This window comes from Halichoerus grypus, chromosome 15 (assembly GCF_964656455.1).
Source record: "Halichoerus grypus chromosome 15, mHalGry1.hap1.1, whole genome shotgun sequence".
NCBI classification, from domain to species: domain Eukaryota; kingdom Metazoa; phylum Chordata; class Mammalia; order Carnivora; family Phocidae; genus Halichoerus; species Halichoerus grypus.
In genome coordinates this window covers 46,544,752-46,571,496 of record NC_135726.1, presented here as the reverse complement: position 1 = coordinate 46,571,496, position 26,745 = coordinate 46,544,752, and the positions used below count along the sequence as shown (strand labels likewise).

At 38.8% G+C, this 26,745-nt stretch overlaps 1 protein-coding gene across 7 annotated transcripts; it reads left to right on the top strand.

The window, feature by feature from the left end:
* Positions 1-323: 323 nt before the first annotated feature.
* ZNF383 (zinc finger protein 383) lies at positions 324-25,190 on the top strand. Of its 7 annotated transcripts, XM_078063316.1 has the most exons (6): positions 324-684; positions 11,776-11,850; positions 13,295-13,351; positions 18,033-18,159; positions 18,466-18,561; positions 22,950-25,190. In XM_078063316.1, the coding sequence occupies exons 3-6, from the start codon at positions 13,343-13,345 to the stop codon at positions 24,143-24,145; spliced, it is 1,428 nt and encodes a 475-aa protein (XP_077919442.1). In that variant the 5' UTR covers positions 324-684; positions 11,776-11,850; positions 13,295-13,342; the 3' UTR covers positions 24,146-25,190. The 7 variants fall into 7 exon arrangements, with proteins under 7 accessions (XP_077919442.1, XP_077919443.1, XP_077919441.1 ...); XM_078063317.1 differs by lacking the exon at positions 11,776-11,850 and having other exon boundaries at positions 324-725; XM_078063315.1 differs by lacking the exon at positions 11,776-11,850 and having other exon boundaries at positions 325-684.
* Positions 25,191-26,745: the final 1,555 nt, after the last annotated feature.

Genomic DNA, 26,745 nt, shown 5'->3' with positions numbered 1-26,745 from the left:
CCTTCAAAACAACTTCCCAACTTCCTCCTTCTTTTCCATGAAACAGTTGTTCCTCTCCTTCGTTTGCTGGACTTGCTTACCATTTTGGCAGAACATTCTCCTCCTGAATTGCAATTCTGTTATTCCCAACAAACCCATTTTGGTGGTAAAGTAATTGACAGTTTTATTTTTAAGGTTAACAGATACAAGTTCTAAAAGAGTCTTGGGTGAGGCTCCACTCTTCACTGTGGGCAAGCTTAGCGCAGTCAACTAAGACAAGCTACATGAGAGGTAGCTTCACCCTTTCCACCTCTAGACTACATTTCCCAGAAGTTCTTGCGGCTCTAATCAAGTTCCATGGGAACGCGGCAACCTTTTTCTATTTCTTCGGAAACATGTGGCTCGCAGGCACTGGCAGGGCCCATGGAGGAAGCGTATCTCCAGGATGTGTGGGCTGTCTCCTGTGGGAACCCGATTCGGAGACTGCGTTTGGATCTGGAAGACCCCTTGCAGCGATCTGTAGAGGGGAGCAGGAATATCGGCTTGGCTCAGGTTTATGCGTCGGCAGGAAATCGAAGCGCCAGGCGCCATCTTGTCTGAGCCGACCTGCTTCCGGACTACATTTCCCAGAGGCCTCCGGAGGAACAGGGCCGCTCCTTCACTAGCTTGCCCGATTCTCGGCCTCCCGGCAAGGGGAATTACAAGGTGAGCGGCCTGAGTCTTGGGGGCTCGACCAGGCTGCGCAGGTGCGTCCGTGGGTTGGGGAGGAGCAGCCTGAAGGGGTGGTCTGGGCGGGTCTGGAATCTCCGGCGCGTGTGAGTTCGTCGGACTGGGGGAAGGGACAAGACGAACAGGATTCCATGTGTGCGGCTGTGACCTTATGTGACTGTACGGCGCTCTGTGTAGGGGTGTGATTGTCTGTCCCTGTGGTGGGTGTGTCATTGCGACTGACCATGCGCGGACCTCTGTTTACAGGTGTGGCTGGATATCCCTGTTGTAGGTGTGTGGTTCTGACTGTGCGGCTCTGTGTGTGTAAGGTGTGACTGTCCCCACGGCGGGTCTGTGAGTGTGTGCGTTCATTTTTTGTGATATTGTGTGTAGGAGGTGGGGAGTGTACAGAATCTGATTATGCGGCCATGACTGTTATCTGAGGAGTGTATGTGTTTGTGGTTGTGGTTGTGTTAGCAACCTAAGCCTTTGTGAGGACGTGTGAGTGGGAGCATGTAACTTTTTGTGGCACCGTGTGTGCAGTTGGAGGGTGCCAGTAATTGTTGCCAGGGTGGCAGTGTGTGTTGTCCCAGTAGTTGTGTGAGATGAAGACAAGATTTTGGTTTTGGACAGCAGAGATTTCTCCCCTTCTGACATGCTCAGACAGGAATGCTGTGAACAGCCTAGACTCCATCCCTCCTCTCCATGGGTGGTAGGTATGAGTCCAGAGCTACTACTGCTCTGGTCAGTCTAGGCCACAAGAAAGGCCGGGCATCTCACGATTCCTTTCTCCTTCCTCAGCTCTGCTCTTCTCAGATAGGTCCCCAGAGGAAGGAGGAATGGCTGTTGAGGAAGCCAAATAGAAGGCGCGAGGGGGTTTCTTTTTTAAGCTTTTCTTCTGGATGGCCTTGTTTAACATAGAGTCATCTATGTGACCTGGACAAATTTCCATTAAAGAAAATGATGGAAAGCTTTAGGGGTGGGCACACAAATCCCAACATTTCCCCTCATTTCCTTCTACATAGTGTTCACGTACTAATTTAGAAAATAGCTCAATTTCTCCAATGTTATTAAGCTTTTGCTTCTTTTTCAACACACTCATAGACACACACATAGACACGTACACATGATTATTTTAAATAATTTGGAAAATGGGAAGTTACAGAGAGCAAAAGTAAACTCCTACCACGCAGATATAACCATTGTCGATATATTGATTGATTTCCTTCTAACACATTTCCTGTGTTCATACAGTATACATTATTTTCAAGATCAGAATCTCATAGCATTTATCATTTCAAATTTTTATCTTTTCACTGAAATTTATAGCTATTATATAATTAGTTTTTCCTTGGTTAAAAATTCCTGAATATTACATACATACACAAAAGTGTTTAAAATATAGACATACAGTTTAAGAATTATAAAGGGAACGTCTATATGACAAAAACTTGTGTCAGCCCTCCAGAAGCCTCTGTTCTTCCTGCCCCAAGAATAAACCTATACTCTTCACCTCTTTAGGTAACCCTAATTCTGACTTTGATGATAATGTATTTTCTTGTTGGTGTTTAAAAAAAAAACAAAACCAAACAGTTTATTGTATATCTACACATCCCTAAGTAATATAGTTTAGTTTTGTCTTTTTTTTTTTTTTAAAGATTTTATTTCTTTGCAAGAGAGAGAATGAGAGACAGAGAGCATGAGAGGGAGGAGGGTCAGAGGGAGAAGCAGACTCCCTGCTGAGCAGGGAGCCCGATGTGGGACTCGATCCCGGGACTCCAGAATCATGACCTGAGCCGGAGGCAGTCGCTTAACCAACTGAGCCACCCAGGCGCCCTAGTTTTGTCTTTTTAACTTTATAGAAATGAAATTGTGCTGGGTAATGTTTTGAGTCTTGTTGTTGTTTTTTTTTCCACACAATATTGTATTTCTTAGGCTTATCCTTATTATTATAAACCACAGCTATATATTTGGATGTTGGTTGTTTCTTGTTTTGGGCTCACTTGAAAGGGCTGCTCTAAACATGTTTTTATAAGTACTCTGGTGCACATATGCATGCTTTCCTAGGGTATAAACATGCAAATCAATTGCCAGGCCATAGGATATGTGTGTATCTTCAAATTTCCTAGATAATGCTGAACTGGTTTTCAATATGGTTGTACCAGTTAAATTCTTACCAGCAGTTTATCAACATAGTCATCTGTATTCTAATACTTGGTCACTTGGTATTTTAATTTTTTTTTATTTGCTGATACAAAAATATATCATTGTTTTTTAAAGTATACATTCCAAAAGTACAGAAATCAAAATATGTGACTTGATGAATTTTTTAAAATGAGCAAATTCATTTAACCAGATCTCAAATCAGATTAGGAAATAGAACATTACCAGCATTCTAGAAGCCTAATTCTTGTCCCATCCATTCACTACTCACCTCTCCCAAAGATAACCATCACTCTATCTTCTACAGCCGTAGATTAATTTTGTCTGTTCTGGAATTTCATATAAATAGTATCACACAATTTGTGCTTGGCTTTTTTTAACATTGTATTTCACAGGTAATAATGAGTATAATATGTAATAATATTATGTAGTATGAATATGCAGGATTCATCCATGTTGCATCATGTTGTGGATCATTCATTATTATTGCTGTTTAAAATTCCATTGTATGACTATAACACAATTTATTTATCCATTCCATCATTGATTGGCATTTGAGTTGTTTTCAAGATTTCAGATTGGGGCTATTATGGAAAAGGCTACTCTAAACATTCTTCATGTCTTTTGGTGCACATATAAATGCATTCTGTTGGGTATACCCCTAGGAGTGAAGTACTTATGTTTAGGTTATGCATATATTCAGCATTAATATACACTGGTAGTTTTCCTAAATGAATGTATCAATTTACATTCCTACTTAATTGTATGAGAACAGACTTTAGAACAGAAGCTTTGCCAGGAAGAGCAATAATTTATAATAAAAAGGTTAGTCCACCAATAAGATATTATAGTCCTAAATGTACATACCTTTGTAAAATGTTTCAAATGTATTTGACAGAATTAAAAGATGTAGTGGACAAAACACAATCATAGTAGGGGATTTTTAGCATTTTTTTCACTTTTCACAGCACTTTTCACTGATAGAACAATCAATATATGCCCAGTAAAGCTATATAATATTAGAACAGTATAATTGACAAACGACGTAACTGTCATATATGGAACAGTGTATCTTACAACTACAGTATATATTATTTTCAGATGCTTATGAGACTTTATCCATATTAATCACATGCTGGACCATAAAGGAATCTCAATAAATTTTAAAGGACTGAAATAATGTTTTCTGACCACACTGGAATTCAGCCAGACATCAATAACAAAAAGATGCCTAGAAATGTCCTTAATATTTGGGATTTAAGCAATGAATTTATAAATAACTGGTGACTCAAAGAAGAAATTGCAATGGAAATTAGAAAAAATTTTAACTATATGATAATAAAAATATATCAAAATGTGTGGCATTGCTAAAGCTGAACCTGAGGAAAATACATAGCTGTAAATGCATAAGCTAGTAAAGAAGAATGTTGAAAAATTAATTATCTATGTATTCATCTCAAGCTGTTTTTTTGTTTTTTTTTTTTTAAGATTTTATTTATTTATTTGACAGAGAGAGACACAGCCAGAGAGGGAACACAAGCAGAGGAAGTGGGAGAGGGAGAAGCACGCCTCCCGCGGAGCGGGGAGCCCGATGCGGGACTCGATCCCAGGACCCTGGGATCATGACCTGAGCAGAAGGCAGACGCTTAATGACTGAGCCACCCAGGCGCCCCTCAAGCTGTTTTTTTAAAAGATTTTTTATTTATTTGAGAGCACAAGAGAACGGGGGGAGGAGCAGAGGGAGAGGGACAAGCAGACTCCAACTGAGTACGGAGCCTGACATGGGGCCTGATCTCATGACCCTGAGACCATGACCTGATCCGAAACCAATAGTCATATGCTTAACTGACTGAGCCACCCAGGTGCCCCCATTTCAAGATGTTAAGACAAAGTATACTAAATTAAATCCAAAGAAAGCAAAAAAAAATGGGAAATAATAATAGAGCTCAAATAAAAATTTATATGTATTGAAATATAAAATGAATGTACAACAGAAAAAATTAACAAAGCCAAAAATTTAGTTTTGGGAATTAATAAAACTGATAAACCTCTAGGAAAATATAAAGAAAAAAAAGGAGATAAGACACAGATTACCAAGTCAGATATGAGAAAGGCTGAGTTCTCACTTAACTCTTGGTTGGTCCCTGGGACTTGGTTGCATATTATACGATCATTAGAACCTGAGCTGGTGGTCATTATGCTGAGTCCCTTTTTATATGTCATCGGACATGTAAATTTATGTTTTTAATGTAGATTTTTATTTTTGTGACTCAGTTTCTTTACTGGATGTGATATGTGCTTAAAGTTGCATGATACGCAGGGTGCCTGGGTGGCTCAGTCATTGAGCGTCTGCCTTCGGCTCAGGTCATGATCTCAGGGTCCTGGGATCAAGCCCCACATGGGGCTCCCTGCTCAGCGGGAAGCCGCCTTCTCCCTCTCTCACTCCCCCTGCTTGTGTTCCCTCTCTCGCTGTTTCTATCAAATAAATAAAATCTTAAAAAAAAAAAAAAGTTGCATGATACGCAATGTCATCACAACTCATCATCCTGTCATAATATACTGAGCTAGGCTAGGCGTTTCTTAAAAAACCTAAATCTTCCTAATATCACTATTTAATTATTAGGGGTTTAATTTTGTTAATAAAATGTTCATTTCATAGGTGATAATGGATTGAGTATGCAGTGAGCTCTCACTTGGGACATTCAGCTTATTTATTATTTTATCGTACCCTGTTTCTACTTGGATTTGTGTGTGCTCACTTGTGCCAACTAACTGTGATGCCCTTTCTATCTGGGGTTATTGTGTGAGGCCATAGGTGTGATGGGTCCTTCCTGGTTTTGGTACAGTTTTTCCTATTTCTGAGGCTAACTGGCTTTTTCAAAGTTCCTTGAGTTTATACTTTTCAGATTGTACAAGTAGAAACAAGCATTTATACTAGAAATATAAATAATAAGACAAGAAAAAAAAACCACACATATAATCACTCACTAATTATAGCCAGTAAAATATTATATATTTTTATTCACCTTTTTTGTGAACTTTATATTTTTCTCTCACGTGTTATTATGGACTTAAAGCATTTTTCAGTGTTTTAATTACCTGATGGTTGCAATGGACTCCATCATAGTACAAGGAGGAGCTGCAGAAGAAGTATTCATAATATATTGTTGCATGTTTCACTACACGGCCAGTAAGGGCCCCTATTCGGAGACTTTTTTTTTTAACTTATTAAGTAATCTTGGGACGCCTGGGTGGCTCAGTCCGTTAAACATCTGCCTTCGGCTCAGGTCATAATCCCAGGGTCCTGGGATTGAGTCCCCCATTGAGCTCCTTGCTCAGCGGGGAGCCTGCCTCTCCCTCTGCCTGCCGCTCCCCCTGCTTGTGCTCTCTCAAGAGCTCAAATTCCCCACCCCGAGATGAAGAATCAAGTGCTCTACCGACTGAGCCAGCCAGGCGCCCCTTAGGAGACTCTTAAAAGGGATCCTTTCAACACAACACCTGACACTCTTGAAAGTATCATCTTTTGGCAACTGCAGCAGCAGAACGTTCCAGATTTTTTTAAGAGTGGAGTCAGCTATTATTCAGGAACCCTCTTTCCTTTTCTTTGATCTTTTCCTCACTTCTCTTTCCTTCTTGGAATTGAATAAAAGACCAAATACTGAAGACTCTTTTATACCTGAGAGTTTATGTTGAGCAAATGTGCTGCTATTGTTGGACTACTTTAAGTGGTGCCAGAGCTCAAAAGTTTTCTTTTTAAGATTTAGTTAGTGTTCACATTGATCTTTCTTTTTTTTTTCTTCTTATGGTAAGAATCTTGAAAGAAATCTTCATTTTTTCAACCTTCAAAATTTTCTCATACTTTGATAGATTATTGGGGGCAAGGGGCTAGCAATGAATTGAGGAAGTAATTAAATCTGAGATACTTCCACAGTAAACATTTATTATGGAATAGTGAGCAAAATTTGCTTTTTTAAAATGATCAAACAAGACTTAAATTTTAAATTCGGGTGGGCACCTTCTTCCTCAGGAAAGGGGCTGTGGGCATGACAGGTACATGCAGCTGTTAAATGTTAGCTTCATTATACAGTGACTCAACACTCCAGTGGTGACTCTGACCTCATAAGGCTATTAACTTTCCTTATGACTCTATTTACCTAAAAAATAGCAGGCACAAGACTAGGAGAGTTAGAATATAGATAGTATTTTTTCAAGATTAGCACACAGTGTTTTGAGCAGACTTACTCTGAGTTAAAGTAATCTGGGTGGCGCGGATGAAAAAGTGAACTGAAAGCCTGGAGTTTCCTCAAGACAATCAGGATGAGCATGAGTATCCCCAGTTTTATTGGGCCTAAGCCCTTTCTGTCTTAATTACCTACATCATCCCTTCTCCTGGCCAAAACCAAAGATGTGCTGGTTCTCCTCTCCCATTAGCCATTCACAATGTTTATTCCACTCTCAATTTCCTTGTCCTTAATAGGAAATAAGAGTTACTGCCTCTTCCCACATGAATGGGAATGCCTTTGGGAAAGTAATGGACAATAGTGGAAATTACATTAGAAAAGAATTCTAAAGAATTGAGTTCTTAAAAACTAATTTCACTCAGCATCATTAGTCATAAGGAAAATGTAAATGAAAACCACAATGACATACCACTTCCTATCTAGTAGGATGCTTATGATAAAAAAGAGATAATAACAAGATGAAGATTTTGAGAAATTGCTGGTGGGATGCAACATGGCTCAACCCCTTTAGAAAACAGTTTGGCAGTTCCTCAAAATGTTAAACAGAGTTGCCATATGGCTTAGCAGTCCCATTTCTGGGTATATACTGAAGGGAACTGAAAAAGTGTATCACACAAAAACTTGTCCATGAATGTTCATAGGAGCATTATTCACAATGGTAAGCCAAAAAGTGGAAATAATCTAAATGTCTTTCAACTGATGAATGGGTAAACAAAATGTGATCTATCCATACAATGGAATATTATTATTCAGCTATAAAAGGAAATGAAGTACTGATAACATGCCGCAACATGGATATACCTTGAAAACGTGATAAATGAAAAAATCTAGTCACAAAAGGCCACATATCCTATGATTCCATTTATATGAAATATTAGACAAGTCCATAGAGGCAGAAAGTAGATTCATGTCTGCTTAGGGCTGAGGGAGGAGGGGGAAAAGGAGATTGACTGTTAATGGGCTTTCTTTTGGGGAAAAGAAAATGTTCTAAAATTAGATCGTGGTGATACAGTAGAAAACATAGAATTTATATATTTTAAATGATTGACTTATATAATATGTGAAGTATATTTCAATAAAGCTATTCAAAGAAAAATCAAAGCTAACCTAAAATTAGTGGAGGAGAGTCCAGATAAAACCATATTGGCCGGGGCGCCTGGGTGAGTCATATGGTTAAGCGTCTGCCTTTGGCTCAGGTCATGATCCAGGATCCTGGGATCAAGCCCCACATGGGGCTCCCTGCTCAGCGGGAAGCCTGCTTCTCCCTCTCCCTCTGCCTCTCCCCCTGCTCATGCTCTCTCTCTCACTCTCTGTGTCTCAAATGAATAAATAATAAAAAAAATCTTAAAAAAAAAAAAATTGGCCATGACCTGATAATTACTTTTTTAAAAGATTTTATTTATTTGAGAGAGAGAGAGTGAGCGAGAGACAGCGAGAACAGAAGTGGGTAGGGGCAGAGGGAGAGGGAGAAGCAGACACCCCTGCAGAGCAGGGAGCCTGATGCAGGGCTCTATCCCAGGACCCTGCCTGAAGGCAGGCCCTTAACAGACTGAGCCACCTAACCTGATAATTTCTGAAGTTGGTTAGTAGGTACATGGAGGATTTTCACTATTTAAACTCTACTCTTGTGTGTGTTTGGAGATTTCTGTTTTAAAAGTTTAAAAAAAACAAAACAAAACTCACCTAATGCCTAATGGTGAAATACCAGAAGCATTCACCGTAAAATCAGGGAGAAGGCACTATCAGCAGTATTATTTAACCTTTTTTACCCCCTAAATCCTTTAGAAAACCAGTACTCCATAGGAAACAACTGGAAAACAACTGCTTTATTTTTTCCCCATAACTTCTACCAAGCTTCTCTGGGCCAGTTAATTTCCTGCCTATGGATAAGTGTTTCAGTCACAGTTGGAAAATAAACAGTCCTCTGGTTTCTTTCAGTCACAAAATCAGTCTCATTTTAGTAATTAGAATGTCTGTTTCACTGTACTAATCGATGCCATAAACTTTTGTTTTAAAAGTTTAACCTCCTGGCTTCTCGAGCTAGAAGCTTCCAGTGAGAAAGCTTGATGATTGCTTCTCTTTTTCCTTCTCCTAACCTTCTCTGTTTCACTAGACAACTTGAAGTGGGGAGCAGCAAAACGAGAGGGGAAGAAAAATCTTAATTGTAGGGACGCTGGATCTCTATTGCCTTGGGGCACGTTCACAACTACTAAGGAGAGGGCTGCTTACAGTTCCTATATTTAGGCTTTGGGCATCAGTCCTCCACGGAGCTCTTCTCTAGAGCTGGAAATCCTTTTGGTAGGCTTAGAATAAAACAGACCCAGGCCAGCTCCTACTATGGGGCCCATGATAGGTACTTCGAAGAGGGACTGTGGCCCCAGTCTCTGTGCTTTCTAAACTCTGGAACACAAGGCAAATTTTCCCAAGACCTCCCATCACATTCTGCTTGGAACCCTTGCGGCACTGGGGTCCCTCTTTTCTGTCCCTGTGAGGCAGGAGGACTACAGAGCATACCAGTGCTTTCCAAAAATAGATCTTTCTCTCAAAAACAGCCTCCTCTCATACACTCTCCAATCTCTGAAACACCTTTAGAATAGATGTTGAATGGATCCAAGGGCACAAAATCAGTTTGCAGCTAGCTCCTTTTGCACGATACGTAAGATGGCCAGGGTTCTCGGGGTACCTGGTGGCTCAGTTGGTTAAGCGTCAGGGTCCTGGGATCGAGCCCCGTTTCGGGCTCCCTGCTCAGTGGGGAGTCTGCTTCTCCTGCTTCGTCTGCCCTTCCCCTCCACTTGTGCTCTCTCTCTCTCTCTCAAATAAATAAAATTAAAAAAAAAAAAAAAAAAAAGATGGCCAGAGTTCTCGCTCATTCTCATTCAGGGAGAATGCAGAGTTTTGTGGCCCCTATTGTCTTGCTCTTCTTCAGGACTTCTCCTAAACTAAGAATGAGAGAGACGTAGTTTAACATCCTGTTATAGACTGAAAACTATTACAAATAGAAGAGAATTCAAAAAGGTACACAGTCAATATCCAGAAGTCAATAGAATTTTGTTTATTTAAAACAAAAATAGATGAAAGATGCATTGGGAAAAGTGTAATAACAATTTTAAGTGAACAATAATATAAAACACGTTTACATATAATATAATAAATATATACTTAAAATATAATTGTTTATATTTTAATTTTCTGTGTAACATAATTATATCATATACATATTAATTATTATAATTTATAAATATAATTAATAGCCACAAAAATAGTATGAGATACCTAGGAATAATCTAAAAAAGAAATGAGCATGATACACATGAGGAAAACTTTTCAGTATCCTGAAGGACAGAAACATTGATTTGAATAAATAGAAAGGTATTCTGTGTTATAGGAAAGCAAGACTCAACATCATAAAGGTGTCAGAACTCCTTAAGTTAACTTATGCATTTTATGCAGCCTCAAGAAAAATACCAATATATATTTTAAACAATTTATGCTCATATGGGAAAGTAAGAATATCAGGAAACTTGAAAAAGTTGAGTAATGAGGGGTTATTTATTTATTTATTTTTAATCTAGACAGTCTGGCTTCAGAGCCAGAAACTTTTTTTTAAAGACTTTATGTTTTTAGAGGAGTTTTAGGTTTACAGCAAAATCAAGAGGAAGGTACAGAGATTTCCCACATACACCCACAGGCTCCCTGTTCATTATCAACATACCCCACCAGGTACATTTGGTACACTTTTTTTAGTAAAAGTTTTATTTTTTTTAAGATTTTATATATTTGAGAGAGAGAGAGCACAAGTGGGGGTGGGGAGGGGCAGACGGAGAGGGGGAAGCAGACTCCGTGCTGAGCAAGAAACCTGACTTGGGGCTGGATCCCAGGACCCTGGGGATCATGACCTGAGCTGAGGGCAGACACTTAACTGACTGAGCCACCCAGGCACCCCCATTTGGTACACTTGAAGAACCTATACTGACACCTCATGATCATCCAGAGTTCACAGTTTAGATGATAGTTTATTCTTGTTCATTCTGTAGGTTAGGACAAATGTATAATGGCATGAATCCATCATTATAGTATCATACAAAGTAGTTTCAGTGCTTCCAAAATCCTCTGTGTTCTATTTATTCATCCTTCTCCAAACCCCTGGCAACCACTAATCTTTTTATTGTCTTCAGAGTTTTGCTTTTTCCAGATTATTATATAGTTTGAGTCATACAGTATGTAGCCTTTTCATATTGACTTCTTTTACTTAGTAATATGCATCTAAGCTTCCTTTATCTTTTTATGGCTCCATAGCTCACTTCTGTTTATCACTGAATGACATTCTATTTTCTGGATATACCACAGTTTATTTAACCATTAACCTACTAAAGGTTCCAAGTTTTGGGAATTAGGAATAAAGCTGCTGTGCAAGTCTTTGTGTGGACATAATTTTTCCGCTCCTTTGAGTAAATACTAAAAAGTATGATTGCTGGATCATATAAAAGTATGTTTAGTTTTTTTGGTTTTTTTTTTTAAAGATTTTATTTATTTATTTGAGAGAGAGACAGCACAGAGAGAGAGGGAGAAGTAGGGAGCTGACGCTTAACAGACTGAGCCACCCAGGTCCCCAAGTATGTTTAGTTTTGTTAGAAACTGTCAAGCTGTCTTCCAAAGTGGCTGTACCATTTTGCATTCCCACCAGCAATGAACGAGAGATCCTGTTGCCCCTCACCAGCATTTCGTGTTGTCAGTGTTCTGGCTTTGGCCCTTCTAATAGGTATGTAATGGAAACGGCCTTTTATTAAGACATATTTTTAAATTATAAGATATATTTTTGACATATTTTTAAATTATATATAAAAAATAAATTACAATAAATAGAGTGTGATGCTGGCCAAAGAATAAAGATGGATCACTGAACCAAAATAGAACCACAGTAAATCCAAACATGTATCATCTGTGATAATGGTTTGGCATTTAAACCAATGCTGTAGTCACCTGCGGTAAGGCTCCCCCCCCCCCCACATTTCAACATATCTGAAGTCAGGTAATATCTTACACAGTTTTGATCTTTCTTAGTGGCATATAAAATAATAGTGCATTTTAAGTGAGATATATTATTCACATGTGACTTTGGTACACTTGGGTAGTCAGCCTCCTATGAGAGAAATTAAGTAGGATTTCTAACTCATAAATTATACTGAAATAAAATTATAACTTATAATTTTATACTATAGTGTTTTGTTAAATAATATTCTACCAAAATAAAATAATAATTGATTAAAGACCTACGTGTGACAAAGCATTAAACAGAGAAATTTTTTTTTAAAGATTTTATTTATTTATTTGACAGAGAGAGATATAGCAAGAGAGGGAACACAAGCAGGGGGAGTGGGAGAGGGAGGAGCAGGCTTCCTGCTGAGCAGAGAGCCCAATGTGGGGCTCGATCCCAGGACCCTGGGATCATGACCTGAGCTGAAGGCAGACGCTTAACGACTGAGCCACCCAGGTGCCCCTAAACAGAGAAATTTATATAAATATGCATAGGTAAGAAAAAACTTCTTACCCCAAAGCTATAAAAGTTGACACTTTGTTTTGCATGGCAAAAACATATAAGCAAAGTTATTATTATTATTATTTTTTTTTTTTTTAAGAAAAACAGAGCTATAGGGTAAGAATGAGGAGTGCCTCTGTGTAAGGCTGAGGTGGGGAGTTCTGGGGGGATGGGAGTTGACAGACTGTCTTGGGCTTGGGAAGTGAGAAGCCTTCATTAGGGAAATCTTAGTCCTTCTGATCAGAGCATACTGGGTTCCTGGACAAAGGGTACCATTTGGGTGAATTTGCTTGAGGACCTGAGTGAGGCATGCAGAGGAGGGATCTCAGGCAGGTCAAAGAAGCTCTGTCTTGGGTTTACTGAAGTGGGACAAGTTCTGGCCGGAATCACTTGGCTGAGTGATTAACCCAGAACCTGGGTTAATCAGATGAAGGAGAGGGAATCTGCGTCTGTATTCCTTTGAATCCAGTAGCCAGGATCCATTTTACTATAGCTAAAGCCTGGGGCTTCTGGGGTTGAAGAAGTAGGATTTATCCCATACTCCCACTGACCACAGTTACATCATAAGACCCAGGGTGGTCACCTGAAAGCTGTAAAGCCAGTGTGGTTTCTAGAGCGTTTCTTTGCTTCCCCAGTCCTGCTTTCTCAGAATACTATCCTTTCTCAGGCAAACAGCCCCAAGGAGGACTGATCCTCTCCTGCAATACTGAAAGCCATGGCCCAGGTGAGTTGATGCTTTTTCTTACCTTCCTGACATTTAGTTTCAAATTTAAAAAAAATTTTTTTTAATGGTCGTTTGAGTATTTGTTTTCCTACCCCTGACATCTTTGGCTATCAGGTTTCCCCTTCAGGATCCTTGGTCTCCTTTTCCTCTCAGTCAAACCAGATAATCCTTTACCATTCTTAAGTGCCCTCTTTTTTTGACCCAGCATTAATATTTTCACCTGGCATCTCTTTTCTTAGCCCTCTCCCAGGAGCTATGATGGAAAGGAAATGAGAGTAGATTTGTAGAATGAACTTATGCTTTCCAGACGGTGATTTGATGAGGTGGAGATGTGTAAGTTGCTTAGTTGGGAGCAAACATGGGTTTGTTCTACAGATCGGTATTTACCAGTGAGATAGTATAGGAAGTGATATTGGTAGTTCCAAATGTTAGACCGTTGCAAGACCTCCTGGTTTATGAGCTTGGAAGATTGTGGGCTCGGTAGCTGATCCCGACAGATCCCTGTGACTTTTAGGGCATCCGTGAACGAAGTTCAGTTTGAAGTTGGACAGGAAGTGTGGGTCATGAGGAATTTCCATATGAATCACCAGTTTTCTTTATCTCAGAAATAAGGATAATCCCTGAAGGGAGATACCTGCATCTCTTTTAGCTGATTACAATAGAATATATCCATTATTTTAATTAATATTCCTATATTGCTGTTTCTTGATTAACCAAATTTTTAGACATTTTGTAGTTATTTTTTTGCAAGGTATATGTGGATTTAGATTTGCTATATCACACTCTACTTCCTTTTCCCACAACAGAGTTATATCACAATTTTGTTTAAATCAGTGCTATTCATATGAGTAGAGCCTTGCAGATATTCTATTCTCTACCAACCCCCTTTAAAAAAACTTTATAATAATAAATTTCAGACATAGGAAAGCAGAGGAGTTATGAACTACCATATACTCACCATTCAGCTTCAAATCCAAGTCAATCTTGTTTCATTTATACTGATACCTGTTTCTTCTTTGCGCACTACCCTGCCCTCACTTCTACACACAGGATTATTTTGAAGCAAATACAAATTGGTATGTATTTCTAAAAGACAAGGATTATTTTTGGAAACAACCATTATGCCATTATTGCCTCTAGAAAAGTTAGAAATAATTTGTTAATATCATCAATATCTAGCCAGTGTTCAAATTTTGAATAATTGTTTATTTGAATTAGAATCCAAATAAGGACTGTGCACTGCAGTTCATTGAGGTCTTTTGAGTCTCTTATTTTGCAGGTACCCCTTCCATCTATTTTCTTTCTGTGTATGTTTTTGTTAGAAAAGAAAAAAAAATGGTTCATTTGTCCACTGTTTGGATTTTGCTGATTGCATCTCTGTGGCATCATTTAACTGTTTCCTGAAAATTGGTAGTTAAGTCTAGATGCTTGGTCAGATTCAGTTGAGATTTTTTTTTTTTGTCATGAATATGTCACACGTGGTGATATGTGATTCCATCAGAAGACACATATCTGGTACTCTTTCTTTTTGTAATGTTATCCACCATCGATGATTACTGTCTAGATTAGAGGTTGCAGAATGATATTTTAATTGTCATTCCTCCTTCATAGATTAGGTGAAATACTCTTTATTTTTTATTTCTATTTTTTTAAGATTTTATTTATTTGAGAGAGAGGGAGTGCTGGGGAGAGAGGCAGAGGGAGAGGGAGAAGCAGGCTTCCCATGGAGCAGGGAGCCCGATGTGAGGCTCGATCCCAGGACCCTGGGATCATGACCTGAGTCAAAGGCAGATGCCTAACCGACAGCCACCCAGGCGCCCCTGTTTATAAAGTAAAACTTCTCATCAACTGTTTGGTTACCCTGAAAGATAGTCTGTCTAGGAAAGAATATTTGAATAATGAGTTGCTTTCTTAGGATCCTAAAAAGGTGACCAGTAGTTTTTTATTCATTGTTGTTAGGAGCTCATGATTTAAACATTTTTTTATCTATAGGTCCATTATACTGGATCCTCAGATTATACCATTTTTAGCCATTGAGAGGCTCTTCAAGTTGGTGCCTGAGTTCATGTAACATGATTCTAATAGTTTTTGATAGCTCTCTTGCTTTCTGATATAACAGAATGTTCAGTCTCATCCTGGCATTTCTGACTCAATCCTGAAATCATCTCTTTCCCCAAAGGATCTTGGTTCCTTTTATTTGAATATAATACTTAGGGACTACAATCTAGACACTAGGGGTACTTACTCCTACTGGATGAATTATTATTTGTAGGCCTTTTCAATAGATAAAGTCAGGAACTTGTTTGTTTTCAATATAAAATAAACTGATTAACCTTTTTGTTCTAGTTAACATACAATGTTATATTCATTTCAGGTGTACAATATAGTGATTCAACAATTCCATATATTACTCAGTGTTCGTCCAAGATAAGTGTACTCTTAATCCCCTTCATTTATTTCACCCATCCCCCCGACCACCTCTGCTCTGGTAACCATCTGTTTTTTCTCTATAGTTAAGAGTCTTTTTTGTTTGTTTGTTTGTTTGTCTCTTTTTCCTTTGTTGGTTTGTTTTATTTTTTAAATTTGACTTATGAGTGAAATTATATGGTATTTGTCTTTCTCTGACTTGCTTATTTTGCTTAGCATTATACTCTCTAGATCCATCCATGTTGTTGCAGTGGCAAGATTTCATTCTTTTTATGGCTGAATAATATTCCATTGTCTGTATAAATACCACATCTTTATCCATTCACCTATCAGTGGACAGTTAGGTTGCTTCCATAATTTGGGTATTATAAATAATGCTGCTATATAAGCTTAGGGGTGCATGTATCCCTTTGAATTAGTATTCAGTAATGCAATTACTGGATCATAGGGTAGTTGTATTTTTAATTTTCTGAGGAACTTCCAAACTGTCTTCCACAGTGGCTGCACCGGTTTGCATTCCTACCAAGTGCAAGAACATTCCTTGTTCTCCACATCCTCACCAACACCTGTTGTTTCTTGGTTGTTCATTTTAGCCATTCTGACAGGTGTTAGGTCACCTGTCATTAAGATATCATCTTAATGACAGGTCACCTGAACATTAAGATATCATCAGGTGAGGTGATATCATCAGGTCACCTGAACATTAAGATATCATCAGGTGAGGTGATATCTCATTGTGGTTTTGATTTGCATTTCCCTGATGATGAGTGATGTTGAGCATCTTTTCGTGTGTCTGTTGGCCATCTGTATGGCTTCCTCGGAGGAATGTCTGCTCATGTCTTTTGCCCATTTTATAATTGGATTATTTGGTTTTGGGTGTTGAGTTGTATCAGTCCTTTATATATTTTGGAGACTAACCCTTTATCAGATATGTCATTTGCAAATATCTTCTCCCATTCAGTAGGTTGCCTTTTAGTTTTGTTGTTTCCTTTGCTGTGCAGAAACTTTTTATTTTGACGTAGTCCCAATAGTTTATTTTTTCTTTTATTTCCCTCATCTCAGGAGACATATCTAGAAAGATGATGCTATAGCCGATGTCAGAGAAGTTACTGCCTGTGATCTCTTCTAGGATTTTGATGGTTTTAGGTCTCACGTTTAGGTCTTTAATTCATTTTGAGTTTGTTTTTGTGTAGCTTGTAGGAAAGTGGTCCAGTTTCATTCTTTTGCAAGTAGCTGTTGAGTCTTCCCAACACCATTTATTGAAGAGACTGTCTTTTCCCCATTGTATATTATTTCCTCTTTTGTCAAAGGTTGGCCACATAATTTTGGGTTTATTTCTGGGCTTTCTGTTCTGTTCCGTTGATCTATGTGTCTATTTTTGTGCCCGTTCCATATTGTTTTGATTATTACAGCTTTATAATTTAACGTGAAGTCTGGAATTGTGATACCTCCAGTTTTTTTTTCCTTTTCAAGATTGCTTTGGCTATTCTGAGCCTTTTGTGGTTCCAACAAACTTTAGGAATGTTTATTTTAGTTCTGTAAAAAATACTGTTGGTATTTTGATAGGGATTACATTAAATCTGTAGATTGATTTGGATACTGTAGACATTTTTTTAAAAGCTTTTATTTATTTATTTAACAGAGAGAGAGAGAGACAGCGAGAGAGGGAACACAAGCAGGGTGGGTGGGAGAGGGAGAAGCAGGCCTCCCACTGAGCAGAGAGCCCGATGCGGGGCTCGATCCCAGGACCCTGGGAACATGACCTGAGCTGGAGGCAGCCACTTAACAACTGAGCCACCCAGGCGCCCCTGGATACTATAGACATTTTAACAGTATTTGTTCTTCCAGTCCATGAGCATGGAATGTCTCCATTTATTTATGTTGTCTGCAATTTCTTTCATCAGTGTTTTATAGTTTCCAGAGCATGGGTCTTTCACATCTTTGGTTAAGTTTATTCATAGATTTTCTTTAAGATTTTATTTTTGGGTGTAACCTCTACACCCAACATAGGGCTCAAACTTAAAACCCCAGGATCAAGAGTCACATGCTCTACCAACTGAGCCAGCCAGGCGCCCTCTAGATATGTTATTATAAAATAAACTAATTACTCTTGCATCTATTTTTAAGATCCAAAGGTACTGATTCTGAGTGATACCAATACAGTCCCTCATTTGCTTTACCCCACAATACAAGTGCAATAGTCTCTGAATTACTTCTCTTATTACACAAGTAATACATATGTTTATTGTTTCAGGGATCAGTGGTGTTCAGTGATGTGTCTATAGACTTCTCACAGGAGGAGTGGGAGTGCCTGGACCCTGGTCAGAGGGACTTGTACAGGGATGTGATGTTGGAGAACTATAGCAACCTGCTGTCAATGGGTAAGGGCTTCTATACCAGTAATTTAGAGTTCTTCTTGGAATGTTTCTTCCACAGTGAATTTCCCAGCTGCTTTTCGAGTTACCGGCTGAATTTCTGCTCCCTATTCCCAAATAAGTGGTTTGAGCTGCAATGAAAAGGAAGAGTTGGAAATGGGCAACTCCAGTGACTGTGGCAGAAGCTTCATCCTCTTTCTTTGGCTGTTCCTGTAGTGGCGTCTCCTCTTTTGTCATCAAGGGACTGGATCTGATTTCTGGATCTGGTTTACCCACAGCGTAACCATGTCCCATATCTTTTCTTGTGAGCAGGACTTTACATTCCTAAGCCTCAAGTTATCTCCTTATTGGAACAAGGAAAAGAGCCCTGGATGGTTGGCAGAGAGCTGACAAGAGGCCTGTGTTCAGGTGAGTGAGAAATGATTGGGCAGGAGCAAGGCATTACAGGTAAACTCAGCACCTTTGAGATGTTATCTAGGCTTGTTGGAAAAACCAAGTCCTCTTAGTGTGAGTTTACAAACGACCTGTTTCATTCCTTCTCTCACTTACTACTCTTTCTGCTACTCTTCTCCAACAACCCTCATAATTTCAAGTAGGGTGAGCCCTTCACTTCCCCTCCAATAAAACTCTTTTACCCATATTTTAGATTTAGTTCCTTGTTGGCTGTTCTTCCTCTTAAATGTTTTCTGTGTGTGCATGCATGCATGTGTGTATGCACAGCCCCTCCTCCAAGTACTGGTCTTCATGAATATTACTTGCCAGTGACTTGTTTTATCAGTTTGTTGTGCATTATTTCTTTACCCAGTGTTTTTCATTTACTGATTTGTGCAAGAGAGCCTGCCAGGTGCTGTCGTTTGCTAATCATGTCACCTATTAAGAACTTGGGAGTCAGGGGCGCCTGGGTGGCTCAGTCATTAAGCGTCTGCCTTCGGCTCGGGTCATGATCCCAGGGTCCTGGGATCGAGCCCCGCATCAGGCTCCCTGCTCCGCGGGAAGCCTGCTTCTCCCTCTCCCACTCCCCCTGCTTGTGTTCCTTCTCTCGCTTTGTCTCTCTCTGTCAAATGAATAAATAAAATCTTAAAAAAAAAAAAAAGAACTTGGAAGTCAAAAAGTAGTGTTAAAATATATCCATGAATAATTTCCACAAAGTAGAATCTAGTAAGGAGAATCAGGGGGCTTAGCAGAAAGTCAGTGGCTAAATATGCAGAAGTGGAAAATCCATACTGAATAGTTGGGAGTTTTGCAAGTGATTGCAGTCACCTTCTATGATGACAATGTTGGGGAAAATGAAAAAGCCTATAATGGAAAGGAAGAGGTGTCAGAGGAGGCGAGATTTAGGATAAAGTGTTTACCTTATCCTAAATGCTCCAGAAGAGCATTACTGTATAGTAAGTATTGGTCCCAGTGGGACCAATGCTGGGCGTACAGCATTGAATAAAACATTCAGAGTTTTGCTCTTCTGGAGCCTATGTTCTAGAAGGTGAGAGAGAAAAAATAGATATGTTTATAATGTCAGATGGTGGTAAGTGATGTGAAGGGAGGTTAGAGAAGGCCTCTTTGATGAGGTGATAATTTAACCGAAACCTGAAGGAAGCGAACAAGTGTGAATCTGTAGAAGAGATTCAGGCAGAAGGAAATGAAGAACAAAGTCCCTGAATTAGGAGCTTTTTGGCATCTACCATTGTGGTTGGAACAGAAGAAGCAAAGAGGGACTTGTGGGAAAGGAGATCAGCAAAGTAGCAGGATGCACGTGTGTTTGTGTGCTAGGTGCACGTGAGAGGTGGGGTGTGCATGCAGATGATTTGGGGCCTTGGGGACCTTGGTATGGGCTTTGAATTCTATTCGGAATGAGATGATTTGAGTGGAGGAGTGACATCATGTTTTTAAGGAGGTTGCTAATTTTGGACTCTTTGGAATAAAATTTAGGGAGTCCATGAGCTTGAAAGAGAAGGAAAAAATACTTTATATTTAACTAACCTCGAATTGAAAATTGCATATATTCCTACTGTGGTGTATGGAACAAACCATAGCAGTATTGTATAGTTCCTGTGACTTTGACATGAATGGAAATCACAGATATTTTCATATCATCTTACTGTTAATGTAGATGTATTGAAAAATTATTTGTGCTCATCAGTATTTCAGAATTACTATAGTACTAGGCTCAGTATTAGGTCTTACTATTTAATGTATTAAGAAAACTCCAGGGCGCCTGGGTGGCTCAGTCGGGTGTGTCTGCCTTCGGCTCAGGTCATGAATCCAGGGTCCTGGGATTAAGGCCCACATCGGCCTCCCCAGTCAGTGGGGAGGCTGCTTCTCCCTCTCCCTTTGCCCCCCGCCCCCACTCGTGCTCTCTCTCTCAAATAAATGAATAAAATCTTAAAAAAAAAAAAAGAAAAGAAAACTCCAAGTGGAGGGAAGAACCCCTGCGAAGGCCCTTCTAGGAGGGGAAAGCTTGGTGTGTTTGAAGAACTGAAAGAAAGGGAGGGTTACTGGGCTGGTGAGCAAGCAAGCGTGGAGTGTGAGTCAGGATTGGAGATCAGTTGGTCTTTGCCAGTGAGTGTGAGGAGTTTGGTTTCGAGCAGTGGAAGGCCAGGCCACATTAATTTTGGTTGCTGAATAGATTAAAGAGTGTGAGAACTTGGTGGGGGGATGGGTTGGGAGGCTACCTCAGTGGCCTGAGTAAGAGATGATTCTGGTTTGGAAGAGAGGCCATTGGCAGTGGACATAGAAGTGAATAGTTTTAAAAGTTACTTAGGAGCTTAACTCTCTGGAAATTGCTGAAATATTCTATGGGGAGAGGAGAAAAAAGATTATGCTAGAAAGAATTCCTTGTTTCTGGCTTGAGTTGTTCCAGTAGGCTCCATTTTGATGTCTTCAAACCATTTAATTTGCCTAAAATCCCCATTTTTGGTAAGAAATTCTTTCGTAATAATAGCTATCAAATACTGAACACTTGACTCAAAGACATTTACAGGCATTATTCCTTTCCCTCCCAGGAATCATGAGGTAAAGATGATCTCCCTTTTGCAGATGAGGAAATGAGGACTTAGGTTAAATAATTGCCCAGGAACATACAGTGAGTGACTGTGAGTTGGAATTCCACTCTATCAGCTTGCTTCCACTTGTCATTTTTCCATGACAGTACTTTCCACTGTGTCTTATTTTCTTCCTGTTTGCCTTAAACGTTAGCTGCCTCCTTTTCAGCCACTGCAGTGGTACATGAGTAAGTCTCTTCTCCCAAGATCAGCATCACAAAATTCCAAGGCAAACAGTATTTTGACTGAATCACCAGAACAGAACATATTCTGAGTCTTCCCTATCTACTACTCACATCAATTTAGTTCAATACCTTAGACTGACTCTAGGCTCTGGCCCCTTGTGGCTAGCCCTCTGTAATCTCTTTCAAATTTCGGCCAGTCTGTCCTTACTTTGGAACCTATTCAGTTTCCATCACAACTGGGAGTGCTGCAGTTCTGACCCTAACTGCCCAGAGTTAGCATAGACCCTACAGATTAATAGCAGAGTTGTACGCAAGACTGCCCTCGCTTTATTTTATTTTACTTTTTTAAAGATTTTATATATTTATTTGAGAGAGAGAGAGCAAGCAAGAGTGGGGGGAGAGGGAGAAGCAGACTCCCCACTGAGTTCGATCCCAGGCCTGGGATCATGACCTGGGCCAAAGGCAGATGCTTCACTGACTGAGCCACCCAGGCGCCCCTGCCCTCACTTTTAGATGCCAGCTGCAAGTCTCAGAGTTCTTAGACACTTACACTTCTGAGCAACTGGCTATAAATTTGGGGATTTCCACAGCTCCTGCAAGTTCAATAATTTGCTAGAATGATTCACAGAACTCTAGAAAGCTTTATACTTATAGTTGCAGTTTTACTCTGAAGGATACATTTTAGGGCAAGGTCTAGTAGGCTTCCAGATACAGAGGTTCCACACCCTCTCCCTTGGGATCAAAGTGTGTCACCTACCTGGCACATCAAGTGTGTTCACCAACCAGAAAGGTCCACTGAGCTTTGATGTACAGAGTTTTTATTGGGATTTACTCACACTGGCATGATTGAGTGAGTCATTGGCCACTCAATCTCTGGCTCTTCTCTCCTCCCCAGAAGGCCAGTAGCTGAAGGTCCCAACCCTCTAATAACATGCTAGGTCTTTCTGGTGACCAGTCCCCATCCTGCAGCTATCTAGGGATCTGCTGTGAATCACCTCATTGGCATAGCAAAAAACATTCCTATCACTCAGGGAGTTTCAAGGGTTTTTGAAGCTCTGTGTTAGAAACCAAGGACAAAGACCAAATTTATTCTTTATCATACTACAGAGCCCAGAAATCTTCCCCATGTGCATTTGTTCCTCTCCAGAAACCTTTAATGGAGGTCAGCAAATTATCCACTTTTTGTGATACATATAGTATGATGGTTTCTTACGTGTTCATACATGCATGCTTATATAGATGTATATAGGACTTGTCATCTTTTCATATGCCCAGTAGCGTGTATTTACCGTCCTTTCCTTATGATTCTGATCCACATCAATATTTGAGAATTGTTGTGGTTTCCTCTTTCTGTAGTCTCCTCCCTCACATTCTGCATTATATCTCATTAATTTCAGTGCAGTTTTGGGGTCTATTTTCAGGTTAAACAGATATACTTGAGAACTGTATGTCATTTACCACCAGATACTCTTTTCACTTTAATTTTTCCATTTCTATTATAGAAGTTTAAGTTTTCATAAATGGGTGGTGGGAGTGGGGTGGTAAGAATATTTAACATTTCATTTTCTTTCAGATCTGGAATCAATGTGTGAAACCAAGTTACTGTCTCTGAAGAAGGAAGTTTATGAAATAGAATCTTGCCAGAGGGAGATAATGGGGCTTACAAAGCATGGCCTTGAGTACTCCAGTTTTAGAGACATTTTGGAATATAGAAACCACTTTGAAAAACAACTGGGATATCAAAGTGGGCATTTCAGCCAAGAAATATTCACTCATGAATACATGCCCACATTTATTCAACAGACATTCTTTACTCTACAGCAAATAATTAACAATGAAGAGAAACCCTATGAATGTAAGAAATGTGGAAAGGTCTTTAGTCAGAATTCACAGTTTATTCAACACCAGAGAATTCATATTGGTGAAAAATCTTACGAATGTAAGGAGTGTGGGAAATTCTTTAGCTGTGGCTCCCATGTTACTCGACATCTGAAAATTCATACTGGTGAAAAACCCTTTGAATGTAAGGAATGTGGCAAGGCTTTCAGTTGTAGCTCATACCTTTCTCAGCATCAGAGAATTCATACTGGTAAGAAGCCCTATGAATGTAAGGAATGTGGGAAGGCCTTTAGCTATTGCTCAAATCTTATTGACCATCAGAGAATTCACACTGGTGAAAAACCCTATGAATGTAAAGTATGTGGGAAAGCCTTTACTAAGAGCTCACAACTTTTTCAACATGTGAGAATTCATACAGGTGAGAAACCCTATGAATGTAAAGAATGTGGCAAAGCTTTTACTCAGAGCTCAAAGCTTGTTCAGCATCAGAGAATTCATACTGGTGAAAAACCCTATGAGTGCAAGGAATGTGGGAAGGCCTTTAGTAGTGGCTCGGCGCTTACTAATCATCAGAGAATTCACACTGGGGAGAAACCCTATGATTGTAAGGAATGTGGGAAAGCTTTTACTCAGAGTTCACAACTTCGTCAACATCAGAGAATTCATGCTGGTGAGAAACCCTTTGAATGTCTTGAATGTGGGAAGGCCTTTACTCAGAACTCACAACTTTTTCAACATCAGAGAATACATACAGATGAAAAACCGTATGAATGTAGTGAATGTGGAAAGGCCTTTAATAAATGCTCAAACCTTACGCGACATCTGAGAATTCATACTGGTGAAAAGCCCTATAACTGTAAGGAATGCGGGAAGGCATTTAGTAGTGGCTCAGATCTCATTCGTCACCAGGGAATTCACACTGATGAGTAACAAAAGTTAAAGCTCCTGTTACCTTCCTAATATTTTAAACAAAAAAAATTCACGTTTGATAGTTCGCTTTCACTATTTTTTGTTTTTAAATTTTATTTTATATTTCTTTTTAATTCAAATGTTTTTCACTCTAAGTTATGAATTAAGATTCTAAATTGACATTTACCCATCCCCGTTCCCCAATCTTGTACTAAGGGCAGTTCAATAATTCTTTTCTTGCCTATTATTTCATTCTACCTTCTTGGTGAGACATTATATTCTTGTTTATGTTTGCTTGTATTTTTTTCTTCTCTGATCTATGTATTTGTGCTTACACCAGTATCACACTGTTTAAAATTGTGTGATTTTGTATTTTTTAATTGTAGAATTATAACCTTGTTTTTGAAGTCAGTATTAATCTTGTGTTTCATTTCACAAATTTGTGTTTTCTTACATAAAACAGAAAATCAGAAAACCAGCAACTAAAAACCAAGATTAACAGTAATCATAGCAACTATCAATGACTACTCTTAAGTTGATAGAGCAAACCTTCCAGACTTTGTTTTTAAAGTCATGGTATGCATGCATGTTATCCCTTCACCTGTTTTGGTCATACCAAAAAATATGGTTGCCATTTCAATAAATATAGATTTTTAAAATGAGTTATATATACTTAATGACTTTTCAAAACAACTTTATTACTCATGTTCTGTTTGCATCTAAACATTTGCAGTTATGAAATATGCCCTGATTACTATGACCCCAAATTTATCGTTGAATGTTTGTTTCTTTCTTTTAAAACATCTATTTATTGCTGAAATTATGCACATTTTCTCCCTGTAAACTGTTTTGTTCCTTTTTATCCACCCCCATCTCGTACTAGAAAGATAATGAACCACTGTTATCAAAGTGTTGTTTATCCTTCTAGTTTTGTTTTGTTTTTACTTTTTACTCTTATATGTTAGTGGCAATTTATTTCTTATATATTATTAAAGATAATCATGCTGTATGTATTCATTTGTTGTGAGGATTCAATGAATTAATAAATGTAAAGTGCTTAGAACTATTCCTGTTACATAGTAAATGTTTAGTAAAAGTTGTCCACTATTATCATTGATACTCATTTTCATAGTTATCTTCATTATTATTTGTGGAAAGGATTTTTTTTAAGTTTATTTAAGTAATCTCTATACCCAATGTGGGGCTTGAACTCATGACCCTAAAATCAAGAGACACACACTCTTCCGACTGAGCCAGCCAGGCGCTCCTATTTGTGGAAAGGATTTTAGCCATGTTGCTTACCTTTGTCTAAATCAAAGAATTCCTAATGAAAAAAAAGAGAGAAATGAACGTAATTAGTATAGGAAAGCTTTTCTTTTTTTAAGATTTTTATTTTAATTATTTGAGAGAGAGAGCACAAGCAGGGTGAGGGGCAGAGGGAGAAGCAGGCTCCCTCATCAGGGAGCCCGATGTGGGGCTCAATCCTGGGACTCCAGGATCATGACCTGGGCTGAAGGCAACCTTTTTAACCGACTGAGCCACCCAGGCACCCCTAGGAAAGCTTTTCTCATCACTCATTATTCATCATGGAATTTTAAAAGGAAAAAAAAGAATTTGTGAATAGTCTTTCTTCAGACTTCATCTTCTATGCTTGCACAAAAGATTAATGCCAGTCTGAAACCCTGTGGATATAATGATGAGTAGTTGAAAGCACAGCTGTCAAAAAATAGGAAGAGATAAGAATATTTTAATAATTAGTTCCCCCCCCCGCCAAAAACAGAAAATATAGAGGCCACAGTGTTTGACCAGAATGGAGAAAACAGTAACAATAGATAGTCATCAAATATCTAAAATTTAAGTCCGTGCTCCCTATTGATTAACATGGGTCAGGGAACTAAGTCCTTAATATACATATTATTTAAATGAATGAAAACACAATTGAAAAACCTGTGAATGGCAGGTTGTATTGGAAGTTTTATAAACCAGTTTGCATGTATATATTAAAATACTAGACAGGTCATTAATAAACTCAATATAGAACTCAAGGAGCTTAAATAAGCAAAAATAAGCCTAAAATGTGGGTAGAGAAAGTCATTATTATACAGAAATAAATGAAAAAAGTAAACAAACTGAAATAGAAAATTTGATTATTTGACAGAAAAAAAAGTAGACACACCTTAGTCATTTGTTTGGGGAAGTAAGGATGATAGATGAACAGGATTGTGAAATTGAAACAACTACATATGTAATTAAAAGGATTTTATCTTTTTGGTTAATGACAGTGTTCTGAGATTTGTGGTGTAGGTTGCACAACTTTGTGAATATGTACTAAAAACCACTGAACAGTATACTTTAAAAGGGTGAATATAATAGTATATGAATTTTATCACAAGTAAAAAAACAAAAGTACTATAGGTATTTTTATACCATATCTGAAAATCTGGACAAAGTATGGGATTTTTATTTTATTTTATTTATTTATTTATTTATTTATTTGAGAGAGAGACACACACAGTGAGAGAGCGAACACAAGCAGGGGGAGTGGGAGAGGGAGAAGCAGGCTTCCTGCAGCCTGATGGGGGGCTCCATCCCAGGACCCTGGGATCATGACCTGAGCCTAA

Excerpts from the sequence above, each read along its gene's own strand:
- ZNF383 (XM_078063316.1), top strand. Across the intron at positions 18,160-18,465 it reads TAGCAACCTGCTGTCAATGG|GACTTTACATTCCTAAGCCT; the intron begins GTAAGGGCTTCT and ends TCTTGTGAGCAG. Across the intron at positions 18,562-22,949 it reads GACAAGAGGCCTGTGTTCAG|ATCTGGAATCAATGTGTGAA; the intron begins GTGAGTGAGAAA and ends ATTTTCTTTCAG.